This window comes from Oryctolagus cuniculus, chromosome 14 (assembly GCF_051225735.1).
Source record: "Oryctolagus cuniculus isolate XC-2025 breed Fujian yellow rabbit chromosome 14, ASM5122573v1, whole genome shotgun sequence".
Classification (NCBI taxonomy): Eukaryota; Metazoa; Chordata; class Mammalia; order Lagomorpha; family Leporidae; genus Oryctolagus; species Oryctolagus cuniculus.
The window spans coordinates 45,591,922-45,612,416 of record NC_142880.1 but is presented as its reverse complement, the minus strand read 5'-3'; the positions used below and the strand labels follow the sequence as shown (position 1 = coordinate 45,612,416).

Below are 20,495 nucleotides of genomic sequence, written 5' to 3'. Positions count from 1 at the left end.
GCATTTCCTATTTTCCTTGCCTTTTTTTTTTTTTTTTGGCCTGGCACCAGCAATTTCAACCTAGAACCTCACTTAGTGCTTTGTAATGCAAATGGAATTCTGCAGCACTGTAATTTGAAAACAGCAAATAGTTTCTGAATTCTAATGTTTCGGATACTCTTCCCTGCATGGTTTAATCATTGCTTCAGCTGTGCCTGCTTAGAAAACTCTGCAGCTGTATAGATCAAAGACACACTGCAGCACCTGTCCTCAGAGGTGACCCTTGCCTGCTAATGGCCTACACCTTTGCCATTTGCACCAATTATGGGGGCAGCTCTGGCACCAACACTCCAGGAGACACCACTTACAGAGGACACCTGTGTGAACGCTGTTTGGTGCCCTTATACTTTTCAGAGGCTGTGTGGGTCCCTGCACCTTTGTGGATCTCTGCACTGCCTTGCTCCTTGGCTAAGGCTAGTGTACATTAATAACCGTTGGCCCTGTGCTGGCAACCATACTGCCCTGTGGACTGTCAATAGCTTGTAGACAAAACTGCATTAGGTGCCATCATTTACCAATGTTAAAATACGACGTAGCTCAAGGTTTAAACTTTTGCCCAGGAGATAGCAGTTAAAACTTAATTGCACAATTGTATTAACCATTGTATATAAACCTTTAATACTCGTAAGGTTAAAACACCTGCTCATATGCTAAAATCCACAGCTCAAAGCCATTTCTCTGGCTTAGTTTACACATATTTCACTGCCATGAAATTTTTCTTCCTACCTCTCTCCAAAGATACTGCAGCATTTGAGTTTATATCCTCCAACTACAAGCACCCCTTTCCTTTAGCCACAGTAAATGGGGCTACTCTCCGAAGACATGAAGATATTGGGAGGAACAGAGGATTACTTGAGTTTTCTGCACAAGAGGAATGGCCTAAGGGAATGCTAGGGAAGAGAGGAGAGCACGATTTAGAGCCTCTGTCCAAAGGATGCCTTCGTCCTGGGAAACACCATCTCCCCCGGGGGTGGAGAGCAGGAAGGCAGAGAGATCTGCTCAGCTTCTGACCCACTGTGTACATATTCCTTTCATTCCTATGTGCTACAGGTTTCTCCACTTTAAAACAGAAGCTGTAACATCTACATGGAGTGATCAATCCACTCAGGTGGGTTAGAGGGCAGCCATGTGACCAGCACAGGTGTATGCAGTAGGCCCTTAATAAATGCAGTCTCTGACCTCAGCACAGTCATGCATGGGGAGAAGAGAAACACAAGCAGATATAAGATGAGACAGAGAGTGTGTTTTAAGTGCTACAGCAAAGGATAGATGCCAAGAGCTCTGCATCAGCCCAGAGAAAAGAAACGAATTCTCGTGTGGGCTGGGGTGGGTGGGGGATGACATGGAAGACTTCAAGAGAAGAACTGCTCTGGTGTTTTCTTCTACAGTCTCTTGAGGGAACCTCTTTGCCTCATCATTCAGCTTACTTGGTGAGTCCATCGTTCCGTTCATCTACTCTCTGGCAGGCTCTTGGGAAGCAGAGATGTGAAGGTTGAACAATGGAGCTCCTGAATCTGGACATCTAGTTGGAGAATCTCCCCCTCTACTCTTCCTCTCCCTCTCATGGCCATAGTCTGAATGTTCATGTTCTCTCAGAATTCTTCTGTTTGAACTGCTCACCCCCAAGCTGGTGGTATTAGGCCGAATGGTCTCTGGGAGGCACTTAGTTCATACAAGGAGGGCCATCACGAAAGGGATTAGTGTCCTTATAAAAGAGACCAGAGGCTCGGAACCTGCTTAGTCATGTGAGGTTACAGTGAGAAGACAGCTGTCAGTGAGGGAACAGACCCTCACCAGGCACCAAGTCTGCTACTGCCTTGACCTTCCTGGTCTCCAGAACCATGAGAAATAAGTGTCTATAAGACCCCCAGCCTGTGGTATTTTGTTAGAGCAACACAAATTGACTCAGACTCCCCTAACTCCCTCTCTGTGGGTGGGTGGGTGCACACGTGTGCATGCGCAGCACAGACACAGGATTCCTTAAAGTACTGTATTTAGGATCTTGGCAAAAACAATGAACAGTGAATGTGGTTAGAGTAAGGAAGTTCCTTTGGAAAGCCTTGCTCCTAATGAGGCTCCTGCTTAGGTTAAAGGATTCAGATGTGAATCAAAGGGCAGTGGGGAGCAGGTGGTTTAGTAACAAGTCCTTTTCCAGTTCTGTTGTAGGCACTTCCTTACCATCAGGGTATTCTTCTTTTTTTAAATATCTAAGGTCCTCAAGATCATAGTCTTAGCAGACATAGTAAGTCCACTTAAATCTTCCAGTGATTCCAGACTCATTTCCCCTAAGGAGGGAAAGAGACCATGACACAATGTTCTGATAATACATCATTTATGTCTGAGTAGGAACATGTTTTAAAGTGGGTAACTAAAATTGGAAAATTAACCTCTGTTCACAATCTACACTAATGCTGACTTTGTGAGTATTTCAATTCAGGTAGAGAAGCTCAATGAAAAGAATAAAGGATTTTCTGGCCTACTTAATGGGTGTAAGTGTAATTAATGGCCTATAATGGCTCAACTTTTCCAGATTTTCTCAGACGTCTGAGGGAAAGAAAATCACATGGTCTCAACTCAGCAAATGGTAGACAGTGGTCTGTGTTGTACACAAGTAAGCTTACAACCAGCAACTCATCCCTGGAACAGGAAGGAAAGTCTAGCACTAAGAGGGAGCAGCTTTCTCTCAGCTGCTTGGCAGAGCTCTTCAGCAGAGAGCTTGCATCATTTAACAGCAATGCCAGTTTATTGACCATCATAAACTTAAGTCTCACTGAAGCACAAATAAATAAATTAGTATCTTGAAAGAACACAGCAGGAAAAGGAAGCTGAGAATAGCTGCAGGATCAAAAGACAACTCTAAAGCTCAGTGATTTGGATAATGCTAGTGTTAAAGTGGATTTCCCCCTGCCCAGGTATGTCCCTAAAAATACCACGCTTCCTTCATACACATGCCCATTCATTCCATGGGCTCACAGGAATTTGGTGAGGAGGTCACTGTATGTTATCTCTGTCACTTTTTAAAATTTCATATGTGATGGAAGTGGAAATTTACAGAGCATTGACTGGGGTGTGGGTTACTTCTGTGGCCTCTGAATGGAGCAAGTCCAAGGGTTTGTGTGGGTCTGGTCTTATGCTGTTGGTCTTAGTAGTCTTCCAGAAAGGCTGCTTACCTAGGTTCTTGTGTAGGGCTATAAATCAACAAAGCTAGGCCCACTGTACTTTCACTCTGCCCTCAGTGGCTCCTTTCTTAGCACCTCCAAATTGTTTTTGAAGCTATTTCACTCTTTCCTCTCCCAGTGTGGGCACAGTAAGTTTTTGCTCAGTGTCCTAAATGGTACCTGATGTGCTTAGTTGGGGGTAGAATCCAACATGGGTATTTCATTGAGGTCCCAAAATGTCCTAGAAAATGTATGTTTCTTTCACTTTTTATTAAATGGTGCACAAGGACAAGTCCATCACTATCTTCATTTGATTATACATTTTCCTGTTGAATTATTGTCTCTTTATCCCTGTTTCCCTGGGTTTACCTCTTGCACCTCCAACCCTCCACCAAAGGGCAAATGCTCTGCCTTAAGACAGAAACCAAGTCAATAAGAATGTAGCTAATTGGGTGTCCAGGATAGTGTCATTTCCATGTGCTGATTTTTTTCCTCCTCACTTGAGCAGTTAAGACATGAAACAAATTGCCAATTAAAGCAGCCACACAATCCTGTAGATGACACTGTGTTCTAGTTGTTTCCATTATACAGAGCGAGAGCTCACAAGAAGACAACCAAGTTGGCTTGGTCCAATTCTTCCTCTGTTGGCAACTATTTCCCAGGTGATTTTTGGGTAATGTTATAGAAGGGGCTGGCTGCACAGCAGAGCTGAGCTTTCAGAAGCTTACTTTTAGAAGGAATTGACTCAGGAACAACTATAGAGAGGCTGGCGTCAGAGATAATTGCTGTACTAAGCTTATTGGCAGGTACTTACTTATGCTGTAGGATGCACAGATTCTTCCACAAGTACTGTTGTCAACAGTTGCCAATAGGAAGGGCTTCCAACAAGAGAGCTGGAATGTGAAAATGCAGTGCCACTGATCTGGCAAATCTCGGTCTTCCTGGGCATCTTTGTCGAGTGCAATAAACCTCAGGCTCATTTTCTCTGGTGGGCAGAGGGCCAGCTCGACAGACGGCAAGGCAGGTCGGCAGCTGCCCAGGGATGAAGACTGTATCGGAGAGCTGCACTGGGGAAAAGCAGGCTGTCCAGCTTTGAGGGGGGGAAACTGTTATTCAGCCTGAGCTCTTCTGTAAAAGTTACACAAGGCATGGTGCGTGCATGAAGAAGTTCCTTCTAACTAAACATGTTAGTAATGACTGGAGGCATTTATGTTCTGTGTTTTGACTTGCTTAAATCCAAGGGCATTGCAGTGAAGTGACTGTGACCTTTACCATGGCTCTTCGTTTGGAGTAGGGGTCTATCCTGGGGGCCTGGACAAGGCTGGGCATGGGTGAATGAGGTGAATATGCATGAAAGCATAGTTCAAAGTAGGCGACGCATTCTGTGGATTAAGGTGGGGCATCAGGATCACTTTATTGTTTGTCCTGGGGTGAAGATTGGTGAGGTCAGGAGTCATAGATACCTAAAAGTTCAGTTTCAGTGGCTTCCTGGCCAACTGGGTTACTGGAAAGAGTAGTTGGAGGACAGTTTCAAGGTGATGCATGTGTACTTGTGTGCAGGCGCTGTGGGCTCGGAAGGAGAAAGATTCTTACTCACTGGTTCACGGAGTCTTGTGCTCCCAGGCTGACTTCCAAGACTAAGTGCTGAGGAGATGGTTTTGCCTGCATTTCAGGCCTGGCACAGAGAAAGAGAGAAGCTGACATGTGTCTCTCAGAACTAGTGTTGCTGTCAGTTTTGGTTTCTGCAGCTGAAGAGAGTCTACCTGATCTCAGAGTAGAAGCCAATCTCCCTCTCTGCCCAAGCTTCCTGTGCTTATCTGGATTTGGAAAATAGTCCAAACCTTCTTTGCTTATTCTGTATGTCATGGTTGGGAGTAAGGGGGCCCTTGACATTTGCTGTTTCTTTGGCCTTTGGGGCTTTTATTAACAGTCGAAGAGTTCTATTAACATTCACTTAAGTTTCTTGTCAGAGCAGGGTAACAAGGGAATGTGCTTATGGAAATGGGCCTTAGGGATTTAGTTCATCTTAAAAAGTATGCACTAGGCACTTCACAGAAATGCAGACATATATCAGAAGCTAGAGAGGGTATCAGGGTTGTGTATTAATTGATCAACCAATTAGACAAGACATCTTCTGGGGTCACGAACTGTGTTTAGCATTGGGGACAGAACCAAAAGTTCAGGAGCATAGCATGGGAGGTTCATGATAAAAATAATAAATAACTTGAGTAATGGAAGCCTCATAGGTAAGACCTATGGACTCTCCAGTCAGACTGCCTGGTGTTTAAATTCTTGCTGTACTACTTGGTTGTTTTGTAAGCTTGGGCTAGCTACTTCTCTATGCAATAGTTCCTTCAAGTATGTAATAGAATCAATAGAAGACATACTTTGTTTTGTTGTGAAGGTTAAAGGGGACAGTATGTGTAAAGTTCTTAGAATAGCCCCAAATATCACCTCTAGAAGGTTTGTTATCTTGTGGTTGTTAGATGGTGCTAAGTAATACAGAGATAAAAGAAATGAGAAAGACAGGGGTAGAAGGGTGGGTTTGTTTCAGATGGGGCCGTCAGTTAAGGCCTCATTGAGAAGAGGACACTGGAGAAATGATTGAGGAGGTCTGAAGCTTGAGGATACCTGGGTCAAGAGTTGCCCAGGTAGAGGAAATTGCAAAGGCAAGAGTCCTGGCTAAAAGGGAGCTGGGCATATTTAAAATAACTGGCAGAGGCTGATGTGACTGTAGTGGGCACGTGGAAGAGTGTGAGCAGGAGGTGGTGGAGATGAGTCATGTATAGCTTTGTAGGTCACTGAAAAGGTAATCTATGGAAATATCTCCTGACATCAATGAGTTGATTGCTTTCTTGGCAAAGATGACAGCCTGGAGGCAGTTGTTGATACCAGTCCTGACATTTTGTATTCAGACTCCTGGATCTATCATTAAATTTTTTCCTGTGTTTAATATTTGGTCTACTAGACCATGATAGGTGGAATAAGTCCTTGAGTTTATTATTGAGTCAATTCTGTTTCTATGAACGTCAGTAAGGGAAAAATAAAAATATCATCCATGGTTCTGTCACCTTAGCAAAATAACTATTTTGATACTTCAGACTGGAAGCTTTTAAATAAAATGTGGGAAATCATATCTCCTTGCAAGGTCACTGTTAATGGAATAAATATCATTTGATAGGGATGGAGGGAAGTGAATGCCAACAACAAACTCCCTCAGAATCTTACATGGAGGCTGGGGGCAGGGTCCTGGATGTGCCCAGGGCTTCAAGCACATGCACTCTGTGCTGCTACTGGTGGAAGAAACAGTGCTCTGAATCCAGGGCCAAAAGCATCTGAGGAGCTTTGAGTTTAAAGCCTGGTGAGTTGGGAAGCAATCGCTTAGGGGAGGGTGGGTGCAGAATTCAAATAGAACTTGAAGATTTGACTCTGGGTGACTGGGAAACAGTGGATTTATGATAAACAGGAAACCAGGAAAAAAAGACCTGATTTGGCCCTTTTGGACATTTAGAATTGAAGGCACGAGGACAGTGTTTCTTATCCCTGGGACACAGTGGAATCGCCTGGGCTGTAAAAATGTGGCTGTTGGGACCCCATTCTGACCAGTGAATCCGTATTACTGAGATGCAGCCATGGTGCTGGTACAGGTGATTGCAGTGTGCAGTCACCGGCGAGAAACTTGACACTGGAGGAAAATGCAGGTGATGATACTTTAAGGCATTTAAGAGAGACCTGTGCATTGGCTGCATAAAGATGAGAACTGAAGATTTTGATGATTTAGGGAGAGTAAAACAAAAAAAATAGTTTGGTAATTTTTGCAGAGGAAACTGGGGCAAACAGTACGAATGGACTCACACCAAATCCTTCAATTGTGGGAAATCTGTTCAAAGTGTATGCTGTGTTGACAAAAGGAATAAAGGACAAAATGTAAGAACAACAATCAGTTGTGACTAAAATCCCTAACTAGTGGGGTAATCTTAACAAGTATCCATAAATGTTGATTGATAGTTAGGTGCCAGCCATTATTCTTAACAGTTGGGACATAGCAATGAACAGACAAAAATCTTGCTCCTCCCAAGCTTATGTTTTAGCTGAAGGCATTATACCAGGCTGACTCCGGTTTCTTTTTGCATGCCAAGAGTGGGGAGACACAGCTCCCCTGTGTGCTCAGTGAGAACAGGGAGAAGAATGACTATGTGTATTTTCTCTTTGTCCTTCCATAACTGCTTTAGCCTTCTCTGGGCCTCACAGGTGAACTGTGTGGACTACAATAGCAAAGTGTCTTTTGTCCTCTGTCTTCTGGGTCACTTTGACCAACAGGAGTGGGGACATTGCTAGGAGATTGGAGGAACGAGGGAAAGTCAAGTCCTTTATTCCTTCAGGTCTCTCCCTGCCAAGTCATCACAGGTTTGCTGTATCTTTCCACTGGCAGCCACCACTGCTGGCAGGTGGGCCTCATCACTTCCTTCCAGTCATCTTGTGTGCTCCCTCCTCTTGCTCATGTGCTGTATTGCTCTAAGACCCACAATCCCTTGTTGGGTTCCATGAACTTTTTTTTTTTTTTTGACAGGCAGAGTGGACAGTGAGACAGAGAAAGGTCTTCCTTTTTTTCTGTTGGTTCACCCCCCAGTGGCCACTGCGGCCAGCGTGCTGCGGCTGGCACACCACGCTGATCTGAAGCCAGGAGCCAGGTGCTTCTCCTGGTCTCCCATGCAGGTGCAGGACCCAAGCACTTGGGCCATCCTTCACTGCACTCCTGGGCCACAGCAGAGAGCTAGACAGGAAGAGGAGCGACCAGGACAGAATCCAGTGCCCCGACCGGGACTAGAACTTGGGGTGCCAGCGCTGTAGGTGGAGGATTAGCCTATTTAGCCGCGGCGCTGGCCGGGTTCCATGAACTCTTCCACAGCTCTGCAGAGAGCCCCTTTGCTGAGCTCTTCCGATGAACCCAATTAAAGATGCCACTTGTTTCCTGCTTGACCCATAAATGATCAGTTTTCATGACTACCCCAAACCATAAAGAACATCCTAAATCTTTTTGAGCAATGGTGATATCCATGGAATAAGTGAAAACTTGCTAAAATGCTTCAGTGTCAGCTGACAAAGCAATCCCTTAATTTTGTGGTCCTCCACTGGACACAGGACCTGGGGGACAAATTACAGATATCCTTGTACGGATGTTTGGGAGTCATGGATACTGCATATACATACAATGCCCCTGGTGCTTGGGACTGTTCCAGTAGGATTGTTCTACCTGGGTGCTGCCTATACTTTTGAGTAGAGGCATCCATTTTATGCTTTCAGAAAGTTGCCATCTTCAGTTCCAGGCACCATAGATATTGAAAGATTTTTAAAGGGTTAGTGTCAAGGAAGAATGAGCATTCCTCTAAGAAGGGTTGTAACTTCTTGAAAGCCTAGAAAACCTATACAGTCACCCTGGAGAAGAGAGGAGATAGCTTGCTGAAGAGCAAGTGGCTCCAGGGCCTACCAGTGATGGTCAAAACCGTCCCTGGTTCAGCTTCCTTGTCTTCAGAGATTCTGAACAGTGAAGGCAAATGGAGCCCCTCAGGGAGAGTGTCTGAAGCAATGTTTGGAGGCTTTCTATGGCAATCTTTGTGTTGCAGCCCCTTTCACAATCATCAGAGTGCTAGAGAATGCTGCAACTTGGGGAGTGGCAAGTGGGTAGCAATTGTGGAAGTCAGCTACTTACATTCAGTATGGATAAATCCACTGAACAAAGTGGATGAGAGTCCAGTTTTCTTTTTCTCCTCCTTGGGAGCAAGCCCAGGAGAAGCTCATGAAACAGATGTTCCACCCATCTCAGTTTACCCAAGACTTTCCTGATTTTTGCAGTAAGTCCTGTTTTCCAGGGACGACTCAGCCTCAGCAAATCTGGCTGCTGAATCACTGAGAGCTTTGTCAACAGTGGTGCATTGATTATTCTTTTTTTTAATTTTAATTTTATTATTTTTTTTGACAGGCAGAGTGGACAGTGAGAGAGAGAGACAGAAAGAAAGGTCTTCCTTTTTTTCTGTTGGTTCACCCTCCAATGGCCGCTGCGGCCGGTGCCCTTCGGCCGGCGCACTGTGCTGATCCGAAGCCAGGAGCCAGGTGCTTCTCCTGGTCTCCCATGGGGTGCAGGGCCCAAGGACTTGGGCCATCCTCCACTGCACTCCCTGGCCACAGTAGAGAGCTGGCCTGGAAGGGGGGCAACCGGGACAGAATCCGGCGCCCCGACTGGGACTAGAACCCAGAGTGCCAGCGCTACAGGTGGAGGATTAGCCTAGTGAGCCACCTCATCAGCCTGATTATTCTTAAATATGCAAATATTTGAATGCTGATTTGTTTGCATTTTGATGATGTGCAACTGGATGACTCACCTTTGTTAGTGTATGTTCACAATGTAGTAGGAAGTAGAAATTTATATTTAATAATGGTAAATTTGAAATTAGACCTTTTAATCCTGAGTTTGGAGAACTCCATGACAAAAAAGTGTAATTTCTTGTTCTATACAGGATTTAAGAAAGTATCTTAAAAATTGGTAAAATTTGTGGATGGATTTTACTTGTAAAGACCATTATATAGGATTCTTTTCACCAGCTGATATTGCTTTTAGTTTACTTATGAAGTCTTCATAAATGTCAATAATAGTCTTCCTAATACTCTTAGCTCCTAAGAATCCTTTTCAATTCCAAAGCAAAATGTATTTCAAAATCAATTTGCACTGTTGATCTTCTGTATATAAAGATAATTATAAATGAATCTTAATAAAGAATGGGATATGAGAGTATTTCAGGCATGGAAAGCCAAGACACTCTGCCAAAAAAAATGACCTAAATGAAAGATCTCTGCGAGTGAGATCCCAGTGGAAAGAACAGGTCATCAAACAAGGAGGTACCTTTCTCTGAAGGGAGGAGAGAACTTCCACTTTGACTACGACCTTGTCTAAATATGATCAGAGTTGGTGAACTCAAAAGGCTTCCATAGCCTTGCAAACTCATGGCTGGAGCATGGGGAGATTACTGAGGCCATAGACAGGAGTGTCAATTTGTTAAGTCAACAACAGGAGTCACTGTGCACTTACTCCTCATGTAGGATCTCTGTCCTTAATGTGCTGTACATTGAGATTTAATGCTATAACTAGTACTCAAACAGCATTTTCACTTGTGTTTCTGTGTGGGTGCGAACTGTTGAAATATTTACTTTATATGTAGAAGATCAATTTAGTATAAAGAGAAATGAAAAGGAATCTTGATGTGAATGGAAGGGCAGAGGGAGCGGGAGAGGGGAGGGTTGCAGGTGGGAGTGAAGTTATGGGGTGAAAAAAGCCATTGTAATCCATAAGCTTTACTTTGGAAATTTATATTCATTAAATAAAAGTTTAAAAAAAAATAAAGAATGGGATGGGAGAGGGAGTAGGAGATGGGATGGTTTGCAGGTGGGAGGGAGGTTAATGGGGGGGAAAACCACTATAATCCAAAAGTTGTACTTTTGAAATTTATATTTATTAAATAAAAGTTAAAAATCAATTTGTTTTTTCTTTCTTTTCACATCTAAAGTATTTCAGTTAAATTTGAGTTGACTTTCCCTATGGGAAAAAATCCAGGTGGCCAAATATTTGGTAGGGGAAAACTGACAGTGGTGGTGGTGGTAGTGAGGGATAAGAGCACTGAAGTGAGATGCAGAGAAAAGTCATCCTCACTTGCAGCAAATAAGCATTTTTTGTTCCATCCCTATACATGTTAACCAAGGCTATGTATGGAAACCCTTGGTTTGCCTTGTCTAAAGCTGTGATGGGCTTGATAGAATCCCTTACCACTGGAGACTGACATGAATAGTCTTGAGGTTGGATTGGGCTACTTTCCAGTAATATCTGAGCAACATCTAATGAGAAGTAAGAAATGGAAATCTCTGTGCTAATATTTAGGCCATTGTAGATTCCCAAATTTGTTATCTTGTTCCATGTCTTTGTGTCTTTTCTCATGTTGCTTCTGCCTATTCATTAAATTTGGCTTCCCCTTGCAAGTTTTCTCTCTTGTGCAGGGGCCTCTCCTTTACTACTAGGAGTCCTGTCCACTTTACAGTCTGTGATATATGTGGATACCCATTTAGTGTAGATTTATTCTTTTGTACTTTATTTTTGGCCAGAGGTGTCTATTTCCTCTTTCTACTTAGGGAATAAACCTTGCTCCCTAGTTAATGAAGGACCAGGGCATAGATTATGTAGGTTGGACTTGGAGCTTTCAATCTTGGGAGACTAGCAAAAGGTCAGAATGAGAGTTCAAAACTCATTCGCTGTGGTGGTGGTGGTGGTGGTGGTCATGGTGGTCATGGTGGAGTGGTAGTGATAGTGGCAGCTGTTGAAGATCACTATAGCTGTGTCTGGTGTCATCAATTCTGCTGCAAGGAATGGCTCAGCGAGATAACATGTCATCCACAAGGTTAGCCTCTCTTCAAACCAGTGGGGTGTGTGTGTGTGTGTGTGTGTGTGTGTGTATACTGCTAACTGGTGACTCCGAGTTACCCAGAAACCTTCTTAAATACTTCCTTTTTTACTGAAAGATTCCAGGGTGGTCTCTATTATTGGCAACAATGAAGACTGTTAAACTACATTACTGGAGTGATCATCTTCTCAAGGGTTGCTCCTGGGCTTGTTACATGATATGTTCACAATAAATGTTGAACCCAAATGAGACAATGTTTAGTCTAATCAGTCATGAGAACTTTCATATGACATGTAGAAATTTCCAGTGATGCATAATATATCTTCTGCTTCTCTGTATGTTATTCTGTCACTCAGGATTGATTAATTAGGCTGTAAACAGAATTTTTGTGGATGCACATGTCTTTTTCAAAGTGCTAAAGAAAATGTATCTTTGAAGTTTTAAATCATCTACCCTCACAGCAAGCCAAGGTTTCCTGGGTAGGGTGTATTAAGTTAAATGAAAATACAATCAGAGCCAACAGAGCATCCTTTCTGTTCCCCTTGACTCCTTTCTCACTGTCTCTCCATTTCACCCTACTTTACCTACCTCCCCTCCCCACATTGCTTTGATGGATTGCTGACTTCACAGCATCCACTATAGAATCCTGACTCCCTAAGGGCACCACACCTTACTAGACTGCTCGTTTATTACAGGATACAATGAGGCTGGATATCCACCATTGATACCCAGTTTCATTCACACCCATGAGACCTACCATGCACATCATCTCAATAAAAAGTTCTTGACTCAGGAATAAGGAGATGTAGGGGAAGTTAATGCATGGCCATCACTCCCTGCTCTCAATTGCATTTATCTGTTTCCACAAGACAATGCCTGCTTCTCTCCTTTCCTTTGCCACCTTTCGTCTCTGTTTCAGATTTGGAAAAATAGAGATTGGTTGGTAGCACAGAAGAAAAAGGAGAATATAGGTGGAGTGGGGTGGAGAGAGAAGTGATGAGCATGATAAGTAGGAAGAAGAAACTAAAGGCAAAACATACTGAGTTTTCAATTCCATATTTGTGAAAATCAGAGTTTGATAATGTTTTTGATAAACTATTCATGACAAAAGGTGAAGAAAATATCAGATGCTGTAGTATATCTGATGTGAGCCTTTTGAGAAAAGCCTTTCTTGGGTTCAGCATAGTCAACAAGTTTAAAACTTGTGACATAGAGGTAAGGTCCCCAAGTCTGTTAGGAGAAGCAATAAAAGAAGGGAGCAAGGTGGAATATTCTTGTTTCACAGGAGTCACTGATGACCCAACTGTGACTCCCAAATTACACTTGATCATCGCTTTATTTTCCTCCAGTTTTCAACGAGTTCTGCCAATGACTTGGATACTTTTTTATGCCATTATTCACACAGTAGAAAACTTAAGCCTCTATTCTAACTGTTGATTTCTACCCATGGCTGGATAGAGATTTCTGAAATCATCATTCAGAGAAGCAGCTGGATTCACTGGGGGAAAGAGAATCGCTCCTGATCTTGAATCTTGATATAAACATTACAAACCATCAGAACTGACAGATTACCAAATTATTTAATGCAACCCTTCCGTTTACAGATAAAGAAAAAAGGTGCAAACATTGAGTATACAGCTGTTTGACAGAAGAGCCCAGAATAGACTTTTCTACTGAGTCATGATAAGAGGGTTGAGGATGATAAAGTCAAAGAGGAAGACAAAATGATTAGGTTGGGGAAGCTTGTGTTAATAATTCATTCTGTATTTGTGTTGTTCAGAACTTGAGAATGCTTTCTGATAAATTATTTATGGCGGAAGGTAAAGAAACATCAGATGCCACAGTACATCTGATCTGGTCCTTTTGAGAGGAACCATTTCTTGGGTCCAGCACAGTGCAATGAAATTAGTCCATCAAGGGTCTTGGAATAGATCCTGGGATTGTCTTATAGACATCCTGAAATATCCTAGAAAATAAAGACAGCTGCCTCCTTATGGGACTGTTATGCCATCACTTTCATAATAAGCCTGAAGAACTATTTGCTTCTTGAGGTTATCTGAGGACCCCTCTCTAATCAAAGTTATTGGGAATCTCTGGGTTTCTGGGAGTCACAAAGGCCAGTGGCTGTCCTCTCAGGGTGAAAGGGACATTTGTGAAAATAAGGAGGTCATTCCTGACTGGTGTACTGCTTTAAATTGGGTATACTTCCATATCATTTGTAGGTGCTTACAAAAAGCCTTTGTGAACAAAGGGTGAGTAAGTGAATTAATGAGAGCTTTGGGCACTTTCACAGCACAGGTGGTGAATCTCCTGCGTCTATGTATTTCAGCATCTGAGGTACTGGATAATGCATTTTTTTTTTCGTGTGTGTGTGTGTCATTCTAAGGCCCTTATCCTTGGGCAATTACAGATGGTATTTGAGACTAAAGAAAGTCCAATTTATCAGATTAAAATTATGAATGTAGCTCTTGCGTTACTTACATAGGATTAGGAGTTCCTCACAGGTATATGTGTCAGGAACATAGAGTAAAATCTTGCAAACAAGTTAAGTCTTATAAGAAATGTACATTTTTATGCAAGTGTACAAATTGGATAACTTGGGTAGCTGGATGAGCATGTCTTGAATAGATGGGAAGGATTTTTTCCTTACTTCTATGAAATCTACCTTTTAGGATATCCAAACTAAAAATAAGAATTCCAGAAGTACATTTATAGACTTCTGCCTAAGTATATTCCCTGGGTTTTACAATAAAAGAATGCAATAAAATCTTAGGGTTAAGTGAACTACATGTAGTTTATACTCATATTTAGAAATGAATAGACAGGTTACTGTCTATATAGGGTGGTAATGCTAGGCTAGCAGAGTTCTTTCTTTAAAATGGAAAATAAGCAATCAGAAAGTAGTGCAGTTTCTGAAATGAGAGTGTACTTGTATCTTTCATTTGTAGGTCTGCACAATAAATGAATGTAGTACATTAGCTAGTTCACTTTAGCCTCTGTGTCTACCTCTCCTCTTCCTGCACCTCATTCTACTCCCTCATTCACCCAACCAAATCAACGGATTTGTGAATACTGGGTTGGAATGCAGCCAGGAATATCTGAAAATGCCATCTCATGTTGCCTGAATCTATAATGAGGAAGTTATTCAGACGATTGATGCTCCTTAGAGTAGAACATTAAATTGATCCTTTGGCAAGCAATACCTCATAGAAGTTAACACAGTAATTTCCATAAAAATCATTGTGATTATCAACCATCAGTAGGACTTACCTGTTTCTCAGAACCAGACAAGAATGAGTTCTGTATATATTTTTGTGTAGTTACATTTAATATGTATGTACCTTGCCATGCTCAAACCAATCATTATATAAATCATACCAATGAAAACACTTTGTCAAGCATACTATGTGCCTGATAAATCATTTCAATGATATGACTTTGTTTTTGAGTACATACCTTTCAAATACAATTATCCTCTAGGCTGACATTTCTCCTTAGCTAAATGGAATTCTCTTTTCAACAGGAAAGTTTATTATAGTTCCTTTTGTGACATTACTATATTTTAATGATTTAAACATGCAGAAAATGTATTTTAAACTATTGAACTGAAAATATTTCTCTCCTCAGATGGCATTTCTTGAATTCATTCACACATCAGACCATTCAATATATATTTATTAAATGCCTACTTTGTGCCAGGTCCAGTGTTGTAGGCATTGGTTACTAATTAGTGACCAAAGTAGACTTGGTCCCAGGCAACGATAAATAAAGGAGGCAAGTTCAATCGGTGATAGGTGCAATTGGATAAGGGTGACATTTTAGACAGGGTTGCTAGGTTGTCAAGCCTTGCTGATGATAAAACATTTGATTTGCAACCTGAATGAAGTAAGGGATAAGCCAAGCATTTGTCTGACAGGAGAAGGCTCAAGGCAGATGGAACAACATGTACAAAGATCTTGGAGAACAGGGAGGATGTTTCCATATAAAGTGTGCATAATCTATTCTTGAATAGCTTTGAAAATAAATAAAGGTTGGCATTTGATATATTAGTTTAGACATTACTTAGGATGTCCTCATCCCATATTGGAGTGACTGGGCTCATGTCTTAGCTCCATTCCCATCCCAGCTTCCTGCTAATGCATACCATAGAGGCAATAGGTGGCAGATCAAGGACTTGGATCCCTACCACTCATATGGGAGACTCATTGAGTTCCAGGTTCCTGGGCCATGTTAACCTGGCCCAGTCTTGGTTGTTGCAGGTATTTCGAGAGTAAACCAGCAGATGGACGATTTCTGTATATCTAGCTTATTTTCAAATAATAAAAATTGTTATAACTTTCTGAGGCTGTGTGGGCTTCAATTGCTTCCTGATTTTGAATAGAACTCCTGTTCCACTGACCACTAATTTTGATAAGCCAGGCTGCTTTAGGGCTTGAAAAATGGATGTTCCAGATTTGGAGAGAAAAGCAGTAGATGAAAACATTGGCATAGGCTTTCCCTGGCAAAGCTTGTAACTGAAAGAGATGACTAATTAAGGGGTATGTGACAATGATTATGAGTAGGTTTTGACAATGTTTCATATGAAAATAATTAAAATAACACTTTCTTCCAATCATCATTAAGCACTTAAAATCTGGCTTGTGAAATGATTCCTGGGGTTTGGGAAATACAATTCTCTCCTCCCTTGCCCTAATAACAAATGAGCTGCTGTTTATCTTACTCCATGGATTTGTAAATGTGTTTGTATACTAAATAGAAAGCAACATCATAGCATGTTTTTAGTAGTGAGAATTTTACAGGCTGCAGGCAGCTCTCTATGCAGATATGCCACTGAAAATTTTTGATGTATTTAGATAGTTTCAATCCAAGAGATCAAGTTCATATGGCAGGGATGACTGGCTACTGTGTGGCCAAATCAAGTGATTGGGTTTGTCACATCCTGTCTACTCTGACACAAACAGTTGCTAGATCAATCCAACCATCATCATTTTAGGGGAGTTAACTATATATCTTTCCTCATCCCAATTGTAATAACCTTTCCCCTTCCTTAAAGGTTTTAGCTTCTGGGTCAATCTCTTCAATATTATTTCATCTTACTTCTTGGATTTCTTGATTTTTCAGTTACTGATGTTCTTATCTTTTTCCACTTCAGCCTTCACTTCTTCCTTGTCATTCAATAGCTACCAACTCTGTATCTCTCCCACCTTCTACCTTTATAGCCTTTCCTTCCAGAATCCTGACTCTGATAAACCAACAACCCTACTACCCCAAGGGTCCTACCATCTTTTCACTGTGCCTCACTTCTGTCATGTCCTCCATTCACTCTCTAAGATCCAGGGTTAATAATTAAAATTGCCCCCTTGCCTATATTTTCAACTCCTTTGTCCCTCTCTTGATTAGTAGAATTTTTATGCCTCCCTGAACAAGTTTACAAAAACACATTGGTCTTACTAATGCAAGTAGACTCATGTGTGCTGCTTGGCAATCATGCTGTTTCCCAAGATTATCACACTCTTCTGAGAACAAGTTCAGACTTTCTCCTCTCCTCAGGCATCTAAATTTCAGCTGATGATGTTCATCCTATTTCCATGAAGAATTTTTAAATAAGTGGAAGAGAATTGCCATAAGAACTACCACCATGCCTGTTCACACAGCTTTATCTCTGCCCACATAATCTTCCTGTTCTCTCCTTCTCATGAGTCAATTCCCCATGAACAGTCCATCCATATCTACCATGGATAGAGCTCTAGCAATTAAAAATCCTAAGTTTGCAAATTTTCCTGATCTCCTATATCATACTCCTCGGCATACAAGTATAATCCTATTTCTCCATTGTTAAAATGAAAAAAAAATTTTTCTTTTGACCCCACTTCACCTTTTCTTTACAGGGAAACTTCTTGAAGATGTTGTCTTTGTGTTCTGTCTTTAGCATTTGCTCTTCCAATTGAATGTGCTTCAAGCAGGTTTGCACTGCTTTGAAGGCACCCCAGTTTCTTCTGAGATCATGAACATCAACACTGCAAAGTTTAGGGATACTTTTTGTGTAGGTATCTAATTTGACCATTGGTATTGGACACAGCTAATTTCTTTTTTTAAAAAATTTATTTGAGTTACAGAGAGAAGGAGAGGCAGAGGGAGGAGAGAGGGAGAGAGATCTTTTATCCGCTGGTTCACTCCCCAATTGGCTGCAATGGCTGGAGCTGTGCCAATCCCAAGCTAGGAACCAGGAGCCTTGTCAGGGTCTCCCACGTGGGTGCAGGGGCCCAAGGACTTGGGCCATCTTCCACTGCTTTCCCAGGCCATAGCAGAGAGCTAGATCAGAAGTGGAGCAGCCAGGACTTGAACTGGTACCCATATGGGAAGCTGGCACTGCAGGTGGCGGCTTTACCCGCTACACCACAGCGCTGGCCCCTGATTTCTCTTTCAAATACATTCTTCACGGCCGGCACCACAGCTCAATAGGCTAATCCCCGCCTGTGGTGCCGGCACACCGGGTTCTAGTCCCGGTCAGGGTGCCGGATTCTGTCCCGGTTGCCCCTCTTCCAGTCCAGCTCTCTGCTGTGGCCTGGGAGTGCAGTGGAGGATGGCCCAGGTGCTTGGGCCCTGTACCCACATGGGAGACCAGGAGAAGCACCTGGCTCCTGGCTTTGGATCAGTGCGGTGCGGTGGCCATTGGGGGGTGAACCAACAGAAAAAGGAAGACCTTTCTCTCTGTCTGTCTACTCTGCCTGTCAAAATAAATAAATAAATATAAAAACCACATACATTCTTCACTGGGTTTCTGGGACAACCCATTTGCCTACTTTGCTAGTTCTTCATCATTTGTCTGTGAATATTGGGGTTCCCACAGGCTCAGTCCTGTTACTTGGCTGTTCTACATACATTCATCCCTTAGGTAATTTCTTCATGTCTCATAGTTTAAAATGTTATCTCAAAGTGATTTTTTTATATCAAAAACCCAGTTGGTAAACTGCTAAAGCCTACTTATCCCCTCCTCACAACTTTTTAAAAATATGAATTACATAGGATTTTAGAGGGAGCAAATTATATTGAATATAGTTCCAATAATACTTTAAATGCATGGTAATAATGAGCATACTTTTAAAGTGTAAGATTTATTTAGTCTAAATAACCATGGTCATTATGAATTCACAATGAGCATAAATGCTAGTTATTATGTAAAACGTAATAAGAAAATGTGGTGGGGTCGGCGCCGTGGCTCACTTGGTTAATCCTCCACCTGCAGCACCAGTATCCCATATGAGTGGTGGGTTCTAATTCTGGTACTCCTCTTCCAGTCCAGCTCTCTGCTGTGGCCTGGGAGGGCAGTGGAGGATGGCCCAAGTGCTTGGGCCCCTGCACCTGCATGGGAGACCAGGAAGAAGCACCTGGATCCTGGCTTTGGATCGGCACAGCGCTGGCCATAGCAGTCATTTGGTGAGTGAACCAATGGAAGGAAGACCTTTCTCTCTGTCTCTCCCTCTTACTGTCTGTAACTCTACCTGTCAAAAAAAATGTGATTTCTAACAATGCTAAAGTTGGTCATGTCCCTTATGATTCAATTTAAGGTTTCTGGATGGGACAAAAGTATATACACATAAACATTTTTTACTTTCAATACAGTATTATGAGTTATATTTTCTCATAAGTTTTATGTTAGATGATTTTGTTCAACTATAGGCCAATGTAACTACCCTGAGCACATTTAAAGTAATCTAAGCTACGATTCTTGACAGGTTCAGTGTATTAAAAGTATTTTTGACGTAGATTACATTCCAATAAACCTATACGTTGAAAATATCCTATCTTAAGTCAGCGAGCAACTGTACTTTCATAAGGGAATTATATGTGAAATTTAGGTAAGTGATTAATAAAAATAAAGATGCACTTTATTCCCTCAATTTAGTTTTCACATACTCTGAATTCTTATGGGTTCACAGATTTACCCCATGATGATAAACCTGGGTCTACTGATAAACTGATGTCACCGAGTTTGTAACTGCAGTGTGGACCTCTCCCCTAGGCCCTGGAGTTGTATATCAAGCTGTATTTGGGACTCCTTAGCTACATATACACTAAGCATCTGAAATCTATCCAAAACCAAACTCTTTGCTCTCCTACACTGTTCCCTGTATTTATGAAAGTTGGCTCACTGGTCCTGTTCAGTGCCATCTTAGTCATCAGGGAGGGTTTTCACCTCTTATCCCATCTCTACAGGTAAGTTTTCTCCCAACCCAAATTGCTCTTTCTGCAGTCTTTGCTTTCTATTTGTAGTAGCTCCACCATGCTGTGTGCCAAGATGACACCCCCTGCAATATTTTAACCTGCATCTGCTCTGGCAGCAAATCATAGTGGGTCTTTCTACTTTGGGATTCTATATAGAACATGACCACTTCTCCCACCATCACTTCTTCCTTGGATTGTTGCCAGAGCCTTCTCATTCTTGTGTACTTGAAATTTTCTAAGCTTGGTGGCCAGAGTGATCCTGTTAAAATGCAGGTCACATTTGCCACTGAACTGTTCAAGGTTGTACCAAGGCTTTCCGTATCACCCAGAGTGAAAATCCAAGCCTTTATTGGGACATTGAGAGCACCTCCATTACCTCTCTGACCTCCCACTTTGCACCCCCTACTTGACTCCCTCCAAGCTCTGTTAGCCTCCACTCAATTCTTCCAAGAAGTAGGCAGTGTTCTGCCTAAGCAGCATTCTATTATTTCCTCTTCCTTAACTTTACTTTCCCTTCTGAATTGTATGTGGTTCGCTTGTTCAATTTCTTCATTTTTACAGAAGTAGCATTTTATTACACAAACTCTCTTCAAACTTTTACACTGAATATTTCTTTTGCTTTCTTTTC

The 20,495-nt window shown here is 42.0% G+C and overlaps 1 protein-coding gene across 2 annotated transcripts in view; it reads left to right on the top strand.

Moving 5' to 3' along the window:
• Positions 1–1,161: 1,161 nt before the first annotated feature.
• MARCHF11 (membrane associated ring-CH-type finger 11) overlaps positions 1,162–20,495 on the top strand; it is a 329,699-nt gene continuing 310,365 nt past the window's right edge. Inside the window, exons 1-2 of one of the 2 annotated variants that reach the window (XM_089312636.1) lie at positions 1,162–1,469; positions 18,940–19,078. In XM_089312636.1, coding sequence (XP_089168762.1) covers positions 18,977–19,078 — 102 coding nt within the window. In that variant the 5' untranslated portion in view covers positions 1,162–1,469; positions 18,940–18,976. The remainder of the gene's footprint in view (positions 1,470–18,939; positions 19,079–20,495) is intronic. The other variant, XM_089312634.1, reaches the window with a different exon arrangement.